The sequence below is a fragment of the Colossoma macropomum genome, unplaced genomic scaffold, assembly GCF_904425465.1.
Source record: "Colossoma macropomum unplaced genomic scaffold, Colossoma_macropomum, whole genome shotgun sequence".
In the NCBI taxonomy this organism is placed as follows: domain Eukaryota; kingdom Metazoa; phylum Chordata; class Actinopteri; order Characiformes; family Serrasalmidae; genus Colossoma; species Colossoma macropomum.
Window position 1 is genome coordinate 27,512,391 of NW_023494792.1, and position 16,367 is coordinate 27,528,757.

The following is a 16,367-nucleotide window of genomic DNA, read 5'->3' on the forward strand; positions in this document are numbered from 1 at the left end:
ATGCATAAAACTTTAAATATGCCACTGCAGTCTGGCAAAAAAACTAGTTTTTGGCTGCGGATTTATAGCCAAAGACGCTCACGACACACAGACTAGACGCGTTGTTTTACCAGCCCGTGTTTCACAAGCCCCGCCCCCTGCGCTGGGATTGGCCAATCCTTCATATTTACAAGCGATCCGCCAACAAATAGCCAACCGCGGTGCAGGACGGGGGAGCCGTTAGCCAATCCGCTGGCGCGGAGGGCGGGACTTGTCTGAAAACTGGTGGGGAAAACAGCGCAGGCTAGACAGCAGCTGGCTCAGAGAAAACACACACACACTCACTCACTAGGCGATATAACCGGGCCAGCAGCAGAGTAGCCCACACACAGACACACAGAGACCCTCTCTCAGGCTCGGTGCTCGACTGGCTGTGCCGAGTCGGAGCCGGTTGGTCGGTGTGCTCAGAGCGGGTTTGGGCTCTTGGAGAAGCTCCAGACGGATGAAGCGGAGCGGGAGCCGCAGTGAGAGCAGGGACGCGCCGGAGTGCGGACAGCGGTCTCGGTGAGATGTAGAGCACGGACGGGCACTGGAGCGACTGAACACGGTGAGTGTCCGTCTGGTGGAGATGCTCGAACACATCTTAGCTGTGGTGGCCGCGGTGGTCTAGTTTCAGCAGAACTGTAAGAGTGCAGAAATATGCGCCACTCGAACAGCTGCCCTGTTGTGCTCTGTCTGAGACGAGCTGGGTCGTTATTTTTGCTTCGAGAAACAGCCTGCATGACAGTCAAGAAGCGCACATGTAGAAAAACGACACGTTTCTGTGACAGACTGGTTTTAAATGTAAAATGAGGCAGCCAGGAGGTTTTGGCGGTCGCTGAATAGATGGGCCTCTTGCTTTGCGGATGGAGGAAACCAGTGAGAGGTTAAATTTAGGTGTGGGCTGCTGTGTGCAAACTGTCTGGGAACCTCAATACTGAAAGAGGAGCAAAATACCCACTAATGGCAAAATGTAATAAGAAAGTTGTTGTTCTTTTTTACCCCCTTATTATGTCTCAGAGACCAGTTCAGCTTTTCAACTGGAAACACCTGACTACACAGTACCTGAAGAGAACTGAAAAAAGGGGCCCCTAACCTGCTCTTTGGTACATTTTTTCCCACGAAACTGTCCACCCCCTTTTTAGATCTAATAATCCAGCAGGCTGATTTTGTGACTGCTTTTAAAAGCCGATATATGTAAACTGATAGTATGTATGTTCTGATGGGCTGCCCTGTTTTGAAAAACAGTCCAAGTGGTAACACTCCTTATAACTTCGATGTCAGTGGACGGGGCTAAACTGCTGTAGACTAAACAGGTGGATATATGTCTGTTGGTTCCTGTGACAACAATGATCTATTTTTGCAGCATAGTTTCCTTATATGAGTACTGTATGCGCTGAGGAGTGAACTGTACGTTTTTGAAACTTTATCAGTGTTTGATACTGCATTAAACTGTTTTATTTAAAAAACTAAAGAAAATTCGGTTTTCCATAATATGAACCCTTTAAACTCTGGATATCTGAGGTGTTTTGTGCCACCTGTTTCTGTTTAACTTCTATTTAAGTTTTAGCAAACTCAAACCATAGTTCTGAAGCAAACTTTGTTAGTATTTAAATAAAACATAAATTACTTTTTTTCTTTTTTATTGAACTGATGAAGCTCCGTTATTAAGTGTTGAAAGGTATTTAGAAAGATTTTACTACACATCTGCTGCTGCTAGACGGTTTCTTCTATCACGGCTAGAATAGGACGTATCTGAGGTTGCTGCTGTGCTTAACATATTCCTGACTCATGGTGATGGTGCTGTTATAACCCATTTATAACCCATAAAAGCAGCATTTGCCACTAAGTGAGACACCCGCACACTTCCCCTTGGTCAGCACTGCGTAATTGTATGATATCAGGTAAGACTGATGTGTGGTTACCTTAAATACAGGAGCTCAAATGAGCTGAGTGAGGGCTGCATTTATGTCCTCCAGCATGCATTAGACCTGGCTTATTGGGTAAATTGAGTGGTGCGGTACAGGACTGAAGGGCCCCAGGCCAGTCAGTCACTGGGTTAAAACCTTTAGCCCAGTTATCGGTTTTAGCCACTAGACGGCATCAGAGTTCAGTGCCCCTTCAGACTGTACATTTGAAAGTTTAAGCTGCAGTGGTTATAAAACTGATCATAATAACCCATTGTCACTTTGTTAAAGTCATACTTTGATTTCAATACTTAGCTGATGGGCTTAATTTTGTCCCAGTCGGTAGCAAGTTTTTAATATTTAACATCGAGCCCCTTAAATTCTAATAAGACCTGTCAGCATGTACAGACCTCTATTACTCACTCTCATAGTAATGTAGTATTTGGTTCCAAAGATGATTCATTAATAACTCAATAAAACAGCAAGAGTTTAAGGGATTTAGAGGTTTTTGATTGACAGAGAATTACTTTCCAATTATTATACATGAGCCGATCTAGTCCCTTGTAATGTCCCTGACTGGCTTTTAGGGAATGTCTGAGTGCTGGATTTATTAATGGACATGCCCTGTTTCATCATACGTGTGTACTTGTATGTCTAAGTGCAGGAATGTGCATTTCTTCCTGGAAAGTCGACTCTTTCTGTGGGGTATGCTCAGCAGGGAGTGTGCAACTCGTGTTTTGACTCCTCTTTGCGTAATTACTGGGGGAAATGGCTCAGTGCAGATGGTTTTCTTGCTAAAGGAACACGCTTGACCAGTGGGGGGGGTACTCTATGCTGCCCGGCCGGGCTTCTGTGCTGTGGTGTTTCAAAAGCTCAGGCTTTCGAATGACTATTTCTCCTCATTTCTGGTCTTGCTTAGTGATCCAAGCATGAGAATATCAACCAGTTAATGACTATAGACTACTGACAAGCCAGTAGATTATGGTGTTTGGCTGAGGATCTGCAAGTAGGAGCTGCAAGGAAGAACTTCTGTCCCATAGTTAACCAAGAGCAACCATTAGGTATCAGTGTATCGACTTGTCACCTGTACATTGAGAATTTGTGTTCAGGCACGCTTCCATGGATGTGCATAGGTGAGTTTTAGATGACAGGATATTTCACCAGTTTACCGAAAAAGTTACAGATAGGTTACATTGTTACCATACTGGATGTTATCATGAGATATAGCTTACAGAGCATATGCGGCCTGCCACTGTTTCTTTTTCAACTACATGCCACAGTGCACTCTGATTATGGTGCTGAACACTCTGAAGCATCCTCTAGACTTTCAATTCCATTTATACTTGGCCACAGACAGCATATGGTGCAGCTGAGACTCAAACAAAGCAGTGGAAAATAGCAGAATCTTTTTAACACAAATAAACAAAATTAAAAATAAAACAAGTTGTTAATTTAGCATGTTTCAATAAAAATGCATTCGTATCGACTTCTATCATCCGCTGCACTTGAAACCGCTCTGCTCTCTCACAGTCTGCTGTGTTTTTTACCCTTTGCACCTTTCGTTCACATTGTCTGCTCTCACATGCAGTGCATGCTCATAAAATGCAGAAATTGGAGTTTAAACAAACACAAGGAACATCAGGAGGAGAGAGGGAGATGCCAGTATGACGCAAAAGTATCCAACCTCTCAAGAGATGTTTTGCTTGGTGAGATTAATTTGTGGCTGTTTCCTAGGACACGCTCTTCTAAAATCCTGTCTGCTGTTTCCTTCTTGTGTATAAAAGATGAAGTCTGGTCCAGTGTGACCCCGCAGCCCCGAACAGTCATTATGTCTGGAGGTGACACACCCACTATGTTTCATTCTAGTGTTTCAAAAAGTTTGAACAGATACAAAGATAAAACAAAACAGATGTCACCGCATGTAAGACACAAGCAAAGCCATCAGAGCGCCAGAACTGAAAAAGTGTAGGACGAGGGTCATCAGAGGGATGAACGTTTAGTTTCTGTGTCCTTTGTGAAAAGAAGACACGTTAGCAGTGGTATGTTACTCCTCAGTCTTACCATGCGTATTATTTTTATTCTGTCAGCTCATGACAGCCTGATATTCTTGTCTGCCTCTCTCCCTCTCTCTCTCTCTCTCTCACTCTCTCTCTCTTTCTCTCTTTCTGACTGCCTATGATTGTTTGTATGTGTTTAACTGCATGTGAGAAACTGTTTAGCTGTTTAATTTTCAGATAACCTAAAAAAAGAATTCTGATTCTGTATGAGTATTTGGTTAAATTGCTGTTGTTTTTTTATAATTCTAATAGCAAACATGAAGAGTTTCATTCCAATTTGCTTTGTATCTATTTGTAACAATCTTGGAAATAGTGAGTTTTTGAGAAGAATAACAGCTGATATATAATAGAAAACACATTTTTATATCTCTAATAAAGGTGGTATGCATAATAATACAGCACTGATATTTCTTATATGTGTAAAGCCCACTACCGACAACATAAATCATTAAAAAAAAGGAAAACTCCTAGTGGTCTATAAGGCATTTTGGAATAAACCCATTCAGTTGTTCTGTACAGGTACCAGTGGATCTATACAGTTTGGAAGCTATGAATATAAGGGTTACTGTCACCACATGTTCTTCCAACTGGTGTAATACAATGAGGGAGAGGATATTAAGGAAGGGTGTCATCAATCAAGGAAGTTACATTTCATTACATTTCTGTTTATTAGGCTTTAGTCATGTCGCCCCCATCCACTTCTTTCTTTGGGCCTCGCTATATATAGCGAGACCAGTGACATCATCAGGACGGAGCTGAGCGTGCTGAATCAGGTCTGTGCTCAGAAGGCATATAGAAGGTTTGCTCTGTCTGCCAGTATGTTTAACAAGTATAATGAGCACCTAGAATAGCTTACATCAACTTATGGTTGTTGAGCTAGAAACATTGAAATTAGCATTCTTGAATACCAATTACAGTACTGTGTTCTTATGGTTTGGAAATTCATGTAGCTACTAATATGAATATTGTGAAGGTCAGCTATTCAAAAGAGGCTAGCTGAGGCCACACTCTCTGGCATGTTTGTTCAGGGAAATCAGAAACATTTCACACCATAATAAACTGTGCTGGGTAATGAATCCGTTCTGCCACGACTTTTAGAACAGCACCATCTATCAGGATTCAGATAAGAGGCAGTCCGCCACTGAATTACTGTTTGCCTATTTTGCCTCCACTGAGAGATACGAAACCAAAAACAAACCAAACCAGTGAGCCTGGAGGTGCAGCAGATCTGCAGCCCTTCACTGAGCACGCATGGGCTGCAGAGTCTCCAGGAGCAGACTGGAAATACTTTGAAATCGGGTCCCTGAGGCCTCCACTCTGAAACTTCTAAGTAGCCCATGAGGTCCTGCTTTAGTATGCTGGAGTAGTCGTCTGAATTCTTGCACTGATCCTAATGTATCTTGATTCGTTTGAAAGCATTGTGTTGTTTGCTTGACGCACATTTTAATGTTTGTGAGGGCAGACACAGCCACTGCACAGACCATTCTGTACCCCCTTCCATCTCCGCATCAATTATTTACCATAGTGTATTTTTAATACTCATCCGTGTTTGTGAAATTTTAATTTAGAGCTGAAGTACACTTCTAGGCCAGGTATGGTGCAGCACCTCAGGGCTATGTGTGTGTGTGTGTTAGCAAAAAAACTCTTGTAATGGTGCTGACTTTGTACTTAAAGTTCTTCTTGACAAACAAAAGCTACATTGTTTTTACATGGGCAACACCATTTCTTTTTGGTTAACGGGAACCTAAATCTGATTTCTTCTTCACCGATGCACACAGTGTACCATACACATATCTTGTGAATAGGTTCTCTCTTTTTGGGTCGTAATCTTGTATAAGCTGTCTTCTCACCTGTCACAAGGCTAATTTGGATTTTCTTGCTTGCACAGCTTTAATCCAGCTATGCATTCCTCCCAAAGTCACCTTCTCTCTTCCAGTCTGAGTAACTTGTCATGCGTAACTGAGCTGGCATCTTTCGGTCTGCCTGTCTACTGTTTGTTCCTTCATCCGTTCGTCTATCTGGTTATGCCAGCATTCAGGTTTTTAAGACGTATACTGTCATGTCATGCAAAAGAATGAATCATTACATTTGTTTTTATTAGACGTAGTGACAGAATGTGTCTTAGCGTGCTATAATGCGGCGGAGTACAACAGTATGTGCATATAACTGACACATAACCAGCAGATTCGCACCGTGGTTACTCTGCTTTCTTCTGTTTCCATGAGACGTTATTACATTGAATTAGAGGTGGAGTTAGAGGCTCAGAAATAGCCCACAACTCTCCAAACACTTTAACGCCCTCACAGCGACCAAGAGTTTCCAAGGGATAACCTCCACTTCCTCTGTCTCTGCTATTGAATATATTTTAGTTTGAGCGTTGTAGCAGGCTGGCACTGTTGGACAGAAGGATGTCAATGAAATGTGCTTTTGCAGTTTGTTTAATATAATAGTTTTAGTGTCACACAAACATTTTTAATGTTTTGCTTATTACACATTATGTGTTTCTTCCCTGGGTGGTTAAGGTTAGACTTAGGGTTAGCTTATTAAATTCTTATTATCTATAGGTGGTTGCAACATATAATACGCATAGAACATTTGTATTTTCTTTATTTGTTTAACCTTTATTTAACCAAGATACCACTGAGATTAAATATCTGTTTTACAAGTGAACCCTGGCCAAAAAGAAAGCACACAAAAAAGAAGACACAGTAACACATTAACATAAAGTTTTAGTGATTTACCGTTATTGTACAGGAAGAACAAAAGGAAAAACTGGCCTTGTAAATTCCGTATACTGATGAAAACAATCATACAATGCTTTTGAAGTGTCTTAAGTGTCACACACACCCCTCCCCACAAAGCCCACCAGACCCACACACATATGCAGACAAACCCTTTACATGTGCAGGCCTGAAGCCCCAGGCTACCTTTGTGCTGTTAGAGAAGCGTAGCTGCTCAAACGATTTTCCATTAGCCAGAACCAGGCTTTTATTCTCTTTAAGAACTCCATGTGAGTCGAAATTGACCCAGATGGTGGTGCATAAGTGGTGAAGTTTCTGTCTGCATGCCCGTATAAAGCAGCAGGTTTCATTTCCTCTCTGACTAATGATCGAAGGGTCTCTGCGTCTGCTGCCCTGCATTTCATTCCCAAGAGGTTTCGTACTGAGAGCATAAGCGGTTATTCAGATGATTAACAGAGAAATCTGAGAAGCAGAGAAATTTGAGTGTTCATTATACTTGGTCTCTGCCTTACTCAAGTGCAGCAACCTGCTCTGACCATTCAGCTCACAGTGGCAGGCTAGTCTGTAGCCGTCCATTCTGCAGCCAGAGCAGACCTATAATGACTTACATGTGAGAAGTCAGACTGCAGACTTTCTCTCTCTCTCTTTCTTTCTCTCTTTGCATCTTCATAGCCCAGATCAGAATCTAGAGGAGGAGAGGAATGTTGGAAAGTTGTAAACTGTGGGAGAGTGGGAGGTGAACAATAGAGAGAGGGAGGAATGTAGAATTGTGGTAAATTGCTTAGTCTCATTTTGGGTTTCCCACAGTGATGAGCACAGCTGGAGTAGATGAAACAGAGAATTTCTTGATTTGCTCAAACCGCAGGTGCAGGTGGTTTGTGTACAAGTGAGCTCATGTTGTGTATGAGTTTTTTTTCTTCTGGCTTTTGGCATTTACTTTTTAGCAGTTAACATTTCTTCTTTTATATCAGTTGGTCCATTGATGGTGTTGGTAACTGTAGAAAATCTGATCATACTTTTACTGATCTGCACTTTTTTTAATGTACTCTTGCCAACTTGCCAACTCACTGATAGGTGGTGTAACTGTTGGGGGGGGGGCAATTGCAGTGGGGCCCATGGCACAGAGTGGTCCCCTAAAATCTTTAGTAGTCCCCTTATATTGATACTGACACAACTGTACATGAATGACTCATTTAAGTTTTTTAAAATTGTACCTCATCAGTTGGCTTCTGTCAATACTACACAGACAGAACTGACATTTATAAATCTCCCTCTTATTATTAATGCACCTCATCTGTGGAACCGATCCTTCACAGTCTGCAACATAATATATTCACTGTTGATCATTTTAAAATCTTAAGTAGTCTAATGTAAGCATTTAGCTTAACGTTAGATGCTAGTGGGTGAAACTTTCATTCATTGAGCATTCTTCCTTTGAGACATAACAATAGTGAGTAAACATCTTACAAAGTCATTTTTTATACAATTTTTTAGAATAGGGGGGCTAATAATTTTTTTCCCCCAGCACCCATAAGATCTCAGTTACGCCACTGCATCACACCTACGTTCCACAAGTGGCCACTCGCAAGTGGAGGTGGAAATGAGGAGCAGATGTTTAACAGAATGCACTCGTCCCCAGCTAGGCTAGCCTCAGTCAGCTTGGCTAGCTTTGCAAACTTTGTAATGCATTTTTTTGCATGTACTGAACATGAAGTACATACAATTTATGAATAATTGCTTTGTCTGACTATAAGCTTTGGTTTAAAAACTGTGGTGTATTGCCTTTCTTTTTGTTGTTGCTAACTGTGTTGCCCTTTAGCTAGCTAGCAAACTAGCGGAGTAAAGTGATGAAGTTTGTGTAAACAGTCATGTATAACAGAATTTCCTACCTAAGACTCATTCTGAACATAGCAAATTGAAGCTGTTAAAATTTTAAATTGTTAATGTTACTGCTATGTGTTATGAACAGTTTTGTACATAATTTTTTTGGGTTTGGAAAGGAAAAAGTGTCAGAAATTCAGAGCAAGTGCTGCTGCTGAAGTTCACCCTTGTGTTCACTTAATCCCTCGCTCCTTCTAGCGCTCATCTAATAAACGTTACTGGAGCTAGGGATTCCCCTGAGGGGAAATGCTGAGGCAAAGTTGACAAATGCATGTTCTGAGTATTGAAATAGGCGGCATGTAATTCCACTGATGACCACAGAGGAAATAAGTGGGTTTATTCTGTGCGACCCGCTATTTGCATTTAATATTGCCACTAGAAGTGGACAGAAAGCTTGTTCATTAAAGCCCCCACCTCTTCTTCCACTGGGGTTGAATGAGGATTGTAACAGTGTGACAGTGTGTTCATGTGCTTCCATTTTACAGTCTATTAGCCTGAGGGAACATAATACATTAAACATCATCTTCATTGTATGTGTGTGTAAGGTTGGTGGATCATTAAGCGGTTCTCTGAGAAGCTGGAGGCAACATTTCTATAGAAGGCATGTTCAAATGGGTACATAATTTCCACATGAATAAAATCTGTTACATCAGCACAACTTTGCCTTTTTGTTTATTTTTTTCAATAATAGTGGTGATGTGGCATATTTTATTCATGTGGAAATTGTGTACACATGTAAATCAAGTAAATTCAGTTCATTATTTTTCTCAGTGCAGTTATCACACTGCAACAAAAGTTGAGCGGTACAAGCAAGGACTGACTTAAGGCCAAAGTTAGCGATTAACCAGTGTTAGTGTGTAGTAGTGTTAAAATTATGATGACTGAAAAGAATAAAATGTGAAATAAACAAAACTACAGATGGTAGAATGATGTGAAGGTGAAGGGAATGGTAAATTAACAGATTTAAACACTGTGTTATTGAAGTGTATGAGATGCTTCTGCACTAGCAGAAGATGTAGTACCTGAAGATGTACTACAGATGTACCGAAAATGAAAATGATGAATTTCAAAACTGTTGGACAGTTACAGTTTACAATCTGATTTGACTGTACAGAACTGCTTATATGAATAGGCCAGTGAGTATATGTAGCCCCTCTTGCACAAAGGATGTAAGTGGTAGCGTTCTTAAACGACTGCCTTAAAAGCCACAGCTATTGTGTGCCTGAAAGGGCCTCAATGCATCCTCCTGCTGTGGAGGCACTTCCTGCCTGAATGTAAAAGAGATGAAAGAGTGACGAAAAGAAAGAGAGAGCAGCACCCAAGAGGGAGCAAGCAGGAAAATGACAGAGACAGAGAGCGAAGGGGGGCACGGCTCTCAAAAAGATGGCTGTCCGCATTAATGCCTTCCTGACGTCTTAGATGGGAAGGATGCTGAGGCTTAATTTAAAAGCAGTGCCTGTCCTTTGCTTGTGGTTCGCTGAGAGATGGTCTGAGTCACGGGGGCACTACTGAACGTCCCCACAGATTAGCTTTATATGTGCCGGATGTGGGTCACTGTTTCTGCAGCAGCAAACAGCAAAAAGGGCATCATAATTATCATACTCATAGCACTGCACTGTGTTGGAAACCTCTCTCTGATCTATATAGCTGGAGCAGATCTTTTGATAGCTCTGTTTGTCGCTTGACTGAAGCTGTAGCAGCAGATAGATCTGATTTAAGTCTGGACCTATCTCAGAGCGTGCCTCTGAGTCCCCAAACCTGACACTGATTAAGGGTCTAAGACCCACAACACTTCTAAGGTGTCACACTAGTACAAAGCAGAGGCCTTTTACTGCAGTGATGATGTAAAAAGACTTTGTACCTACATCTGTTATTAGATTAGAGGATTATTTCTGCACTCTGAACCAGGCTGAATGAGCCTATATAGACATTCTTTTGAAGGAAATGGTAAACATTCAATTCAACCTAATAAGAAATTGTTGTGCTCTTTGTTTAAAGTCGGTACATAGTGTTGATTTTTCAATTTAAAAAGCGACGCTGGCAAGCAGGAATATGTTGTTGTGGTTAATATGCCACCATGCCAACGTTAGCTCGATAACACGACCAATGAAAAAAAAAAAAACCTGATCTAACAGTGTGACTACGCTCTCTCATTAAGTTGTATTTTCCCAGTGTTCTATAAAGCTTGTCTACTTTTACAAAGAACAAAGCATGCATAGGTGGATTTAGATTTTAAGTGGTTTCTCCACTCCTGAAGGCCTTACAGGCCCTTTTAATCTCCTGTGCTCAGTTCTTCACTATCACTACTAATTAACTTATATACTGTTTTCATAGTAGTTACTGATTAATACGTAGTAGTTACTGAATAACTAAACTAAATAAAAGTCTGGTGGTGGTTTGATGAGTTGTCATGATACATCTACAGTTTATACTGTAGACACCGTATGCAGTGTGGTGACAAAACAGCACCACTAAAGTATGCAGTACAGTAGTACTGATTTTATGTGACTAAATAGTTTAATATCATGTGAAACATAGCACAACCTCAGGCACTTTATCTGCTTATCTAAAACTCAGTATGTTGTCCTCCTCTGATTATTGTTATTTTATTAAAAGAACACCATAAATATCTTGTTCTTTACACAACAGATACAATATATTGAATTAGGTAATCATATGCAGTTATATGTGTAAATATTAGCATTGCAACTTGACAAATTAGGTTAGTTTAACATGTTTTTTTAACTCAGACAGTGAAGGCAAATCCAATGTAATAGTTCACATTAGGCTCAGTGCAATCTTTGCAGCCAGCACAAAACAAACATGTAGGAATGTGTTGTAAACCGATTTAGAACACACAGTTATGGCATCATTTAAACTGATCGTTTGAAACACACTGACTTGAATCAAACTCCCCTGAGAGTGACGACAGTGACAGCAGTCCCAGTGAAGAGAAGAATGCAACAGTTACTTTTTTCACTAAATACTAAAGTGTGTTAAAATAATGTTAAACATTTTTAAATTGTAATTTACCACATACTGATTCAAATGTCTGAACCTAATGAATCGTGTTAATCAGTGTCAACAGGGTGCATATAGACTTTTTAGATTATTCATAAATAAATAAAAATAAAAGTGTGTTTGTGATGTGAGGCCACCTCTGTTATATAACTGACCCAAAACACAATTTGTTACATTTGCAAATTTTCCTCCAGTTCATTTTCAGAGAAGTAATTTGTCATTTCACTTTTTTCCTTCTCTTTTTCTGTGCCAGAGCTCCAGGTGGGCACTCTGACTGGAACTAGAAAAATATACAGCACCGGCACATTAAAAGGAGTAGGTGGATATGATTAAAACTTAATCACTTAAATACAGCTGTGTCTTTTAATGCCTCATAATATCAGGCCAGAAAAAACTTTGAATCTACATTATGTATATATTCAGGGATTTGGAGACCCTTATGGTGGTTTGTAATGTGGGGTGTGCTTTGGATCCCTTCCCCGAATGGATGAATCCGATGATTGTGAGAGCGTTGAAAGAGCATTCAAAGAGAACTCAGTCAAAACTTGGTGAAGGAAGCGTCTTCTGAGGATCTGAGTGAATTATCTACTCTTATCATTGTGTCTTCATCAGCATAACATGGGTTTTGAATTTGAGACCTAAACATCAAGCCAAATCCTCTTTTTAAATCTGTGCATGTGACGTTAATATGTAAAGATGTATAACATGGTCTGAAAAACTTCCACAAACTCCAACCCAACACCTCTGACTTTCAAATGATTATTTCAGGCTTTACAGGGAGGCTCACAGCAGCACATGCACAGCAGTAATACTGCTACTGTAATCTGACATAGTGCAACTTTAAAAATATTTTAAGTGTACTTCTATAAATCTAAGGGACATGTATGCAGTCTCAGACAAACTGAACACAATCAGTGCAACTGAAAACAGTCACTTAGGAGTCCGTAGTGTTGGTTCACATCAGCCTGTGTTTAAAGTTAGCTCATAGCCAGTTTTCAGTATCTGGCTGTTTACTGATCTAGTGAAGTTGGTTGAAACAGTTCAGCTCTTTAAAAATTGTTAGATCAACTAGAATTGTCCAGTTCAGGCAGCAAGTCTGCTGTGAGAAGTCATGAATACAATATAGATTGTTGTCTCAGTTGAACCATTTGGCACAAATGTGTTTTAAATGCATTGATCATCCTTACTGTACACAAACTTTAAGAGAACCAAATAATCCTGTAGTTTTAGGGGTTAACCTGAACTACAAAAGACTTCTATTCATAAAAAAACCATGAAATTAATGATGAATTGTAAAGACAAGCATCATTTTTTGAGCAGATTCTCATCCAACCTTAGCTTCCTCCTTGTGTATAGTGTTTTCTACCTCTAAGCATTTTCAACAGACCAGTCTTACTTTGCAGCATGTTTGCTGGTACCGTTTTAACTGAGTAAACAGGGGAACAAATATATATATTTATATTTATTTATTTGTAGATTTTCCTTTTTAGTTTCAACAAATATTTGTAATACTTTTGTAATAGCAGGCCCTAATTAGCAGCAGCTTAATAATTGTCTAATATTTTGTTAATGAATGTTAATAAATATATAAGAGTTACATATGGATTAACAAATGGCACCATTTGAATTATTACCCATTTACTTAGTGACAAACATATCACTAATCATTTTGAAATCTAATCATTAATTATAGTTTGTTAACAATTATTTTATTTGTTACTTATAACAAAAAAATAACAAACAATTATTTTTAAGGTTTTGACATAACTTGAAAATGCCTGTTGCCCTTTACATTGTATGTAAATTTCATGATGAATGAACTAAAAGAAACGACCCAGAATGACTTGGAAAAACGTCTTGTTCCATTGACTTACGTTAAAAGTAAAGTAGGTTTTTTCCTTCTCCTGTAAAGTTACCATTTTGGAGATACGAGGTTTTCTTCCAACAACAACGATATTTTATACACATGAAAACATTTCTTAATAATTATGAATGACTCGTCAACTTCCTGATTTAAATGATTACTAACTTGCTACTTTGTTATGCATAAAATTAGGTAATCATTATGAAGCGATTAATATGTACTTTTTAAAACATTAATAATCATTAATTGGGTTTTATCCACAGTTTTAAAATCATTTATGTTGAGGTTAGTAACAATTATACGATTATTAACTGTCATTAGCAAACAGGTAGTAATTAAGTTGCTGTTTCCAAAGGCCTGTTATATTATATTATATTATATTATATTATATTATAAAATATTTCCCAAACTCTTCATCAGTCTTGTCTTTTGATTTTATGGTGAACTTCTTCTACCAAGTATAGTTTGAGAGAGGATCACATCATTTTGATCTTTGTATGAGCATGTGGGATGTGAGAAAGCTGTAGGTTGTGTGGAGTTTCGAGTGCACAAAAAACTAAAATGTTTATAGCTCAAAATTTTTTACATTTCTGTGCTTTCTGTGTAGAGATGGCCAGTGTGTTGTACTATTTTTGGGATTTGATTTTGTTATGAAATAGTGAGGCAAGTTTAAAAATACTGTGCACTTGTTGAACCCAAATCTGCATGCAGTACTGCTCTCTTGCATCAAGGCAATCCCCCTTGTGTTCTTAGAAACCCACACTAGTGCAGTCTGACTCTCTCTCTCTCTATCTCTCTCTTTCTCACTCTCTCTCACTAAATTCTCTGTAATTCACCCTAAAAAGCACTTCCTGTATTAGACAATGCCAGGCTGAATTTGTCCTTTGTCGGAGCGTGTGCTTGTGCGGCAGCTTTATTTGATTGGCTTACATGAGAGGCTTGGCTCACTCGGTAGGGAATGGATTCTTCCTCTTCGACTCTCTCACTTCTCTGTCCTCCTAAATCACGGCGCTGCTTGCTGAAGTGTGGATGGGCTGGTGTGCTGCACGTCAAAAGAAGTTTGGCTGTAGCAGTGAAGTCTGGCACAATAAGTCAGCCATCTGCTCTGCGGGGTTTCTGATTGGTTTACACCCTCTCTGCTCGTTGGTCTCTTTACCTTGATCTTAACCTGCTCCCTAAAACTCATACATGGAGCTGAGTTGCTATGCGCAAATCCATTTCCTGGAGTAAGTAGAAACTTTTGTCTCTTTTGGGGAAGCTGTGGCATTTCTCCTTTCACTGTAACTGTAGACAAGTGCTGATGAGTGCAGATGGTCATTGGAATGGTGGTTGGTCTGTGTGTTGCTGTGTGCTGCTGTGTGTTTGTAACTGTTTATGATGTCTTTGTAATATCGTATTGTTTGCTTGGGCTGGATTTGTATGTGGAGTGTGTGTCTGTGTGTGTAACTAGAGACTGTATAAGCTCTGTGTGTCTCTGTGAGTAAAAGTGTGCAAAAGGCCAGTCTTTACTGATTAAGTGTCGTGTACAAAGTACAAGTTGTTCAATTTCCAGTATCCGGAAAAAAAACAGAAATCATATTTTAACACAAAAATGATACAGAAGTCTCAGTCACTGAATATGATATCAAATGTTTTCTTCTATGCCTTTATTACAGCTTCCTTTCTTTTCAGGAGAGTGCAGGGATGTTTTTCCACACCTCCAAAGTTCAGTCTTAGAAGTTGGTTGTATTTTCTGTTTCTTACAATCCAAATAATCCAAACACATTCAGTGATGTGGAGGTCTGGACTCTGGGGTGGTCAGGCCATTATTCAGCAGCTTCTTTGTTTGTTTTGGAATATTTCCTTTTGTCAGTAGTGCTTTCTTGACAGCTACACATCCTTTCAGACTCATAGTGTTGAGTTGCTCACAGTGGAAGGATGGACAGAAACGTGGATTTTTTCAGATCTGAAGCAATTAAATAAATAAAATAAATGAAGGGTGGTCTCTGACTTTTGCACAGTACTTTATGTGTATGTGTCCGTGTGTATTGGATACATTGGGCATGTGTGCCAGTGCTGGCTTTGGGCTGTGGGCTTTGTCTCTGATTACTGGGGTGTGAAACCACTCAGTTCCTCTTGCCTGCTTTGGACTGGTTGTGTATGTAAGAGAAAATAACTTTTTTGTTTATGGAGTTTTTACAGTTGAAGGGTTTATAGTCACAGTCACACACATACACACATTATTCCCCACCTGAAGTTTCACAGACATTTTAAAGACCACCTCTACTGCCACTACCCTTATTTACACAAGAGGAATTCTGTATGTTTGTGTGTGTGTGTGTGGTTCTCAGTGCTGGCACTCAGTGAGAGCATTTCTCATGTGTCCATGTGGGACTTTACAGCACTCAGTGTGAGTGTGAGAGGAAAAAAGAAAGAACAGAGAGAGTGAGAAAGATGTGACGAGAGTGAAAAAAGTCATACTTACAGAGAGAGAGAGACAAAGAGAAAGAAGGGATAGGGAGAGAGAAAGAGAGAGAAGGACAGCAAAAGAGAGGGATAGAAAGAGAAGAGAGTGCATTAGGGCAGAGAGTAAGAGTGAGAGAGAGAGAGAGAGAGAGAGAGAGAAGGACAGAGGGACAGAGAGAAAAACAGTGAGAAAGAGAGGGACAGGAGGACAATGACCAAGAGAGAGTGAAAGGAAGAGTGAAAGTAAGTGAAAGAGAGAGGGGGAATGAGAGAGAAAGGGAGAAAGAGTGAAAAAGGCAGAAAGAGTAAGAGAGAGAGATAGGGACAGAGAGAGAGTGAGAGAGAGATATATAGACAGACAGAGACAGACAAAGAGTGAGAGAGAAATATTGAGAGACAAACAAAGAAATAGACAGAGTGAGAGGGGGCAACA

The 16,367-nt window shown here is 39.8% G+C and overlaps 1 protein-coding gene across 3 annotated transcripts in view; it reads left to right on the forward strand.

The window, feature by feature from the left end:
- The first annotated feature begins 275 nt into the window (after positions 1 to 275).
- The window catches only part of LOC118812059 (proline-rich protein 5-like), a 38,814-nt gene continuing 22,722 nt past the window's right edge, over positions 276 to 16,367 (forward strand). The window contains exons 1-2 of one of the 3 annotated variants that reach the window (XM_036576747.1): positions 276 to 586; positions 11,879 to 11,940. Coding sequence is in view for 1 of the 3 variants with exons in the window: in XM_036576745.1 (XP_036432638.1) it covers positions 14,678 to 14,715 (38 nt within the window). In the remaining 2 variants the exon portion in view is untranslated. Of the gene's footprint in view, positions 587 to 11,878; positions 11,941 to 14,364; positions 14,716 to 16,367 lie in introns of those variants that run through there. The other 2 variants (XM_036576746.1, XM_036576745.1) reach the window with 2 other exon arrangements.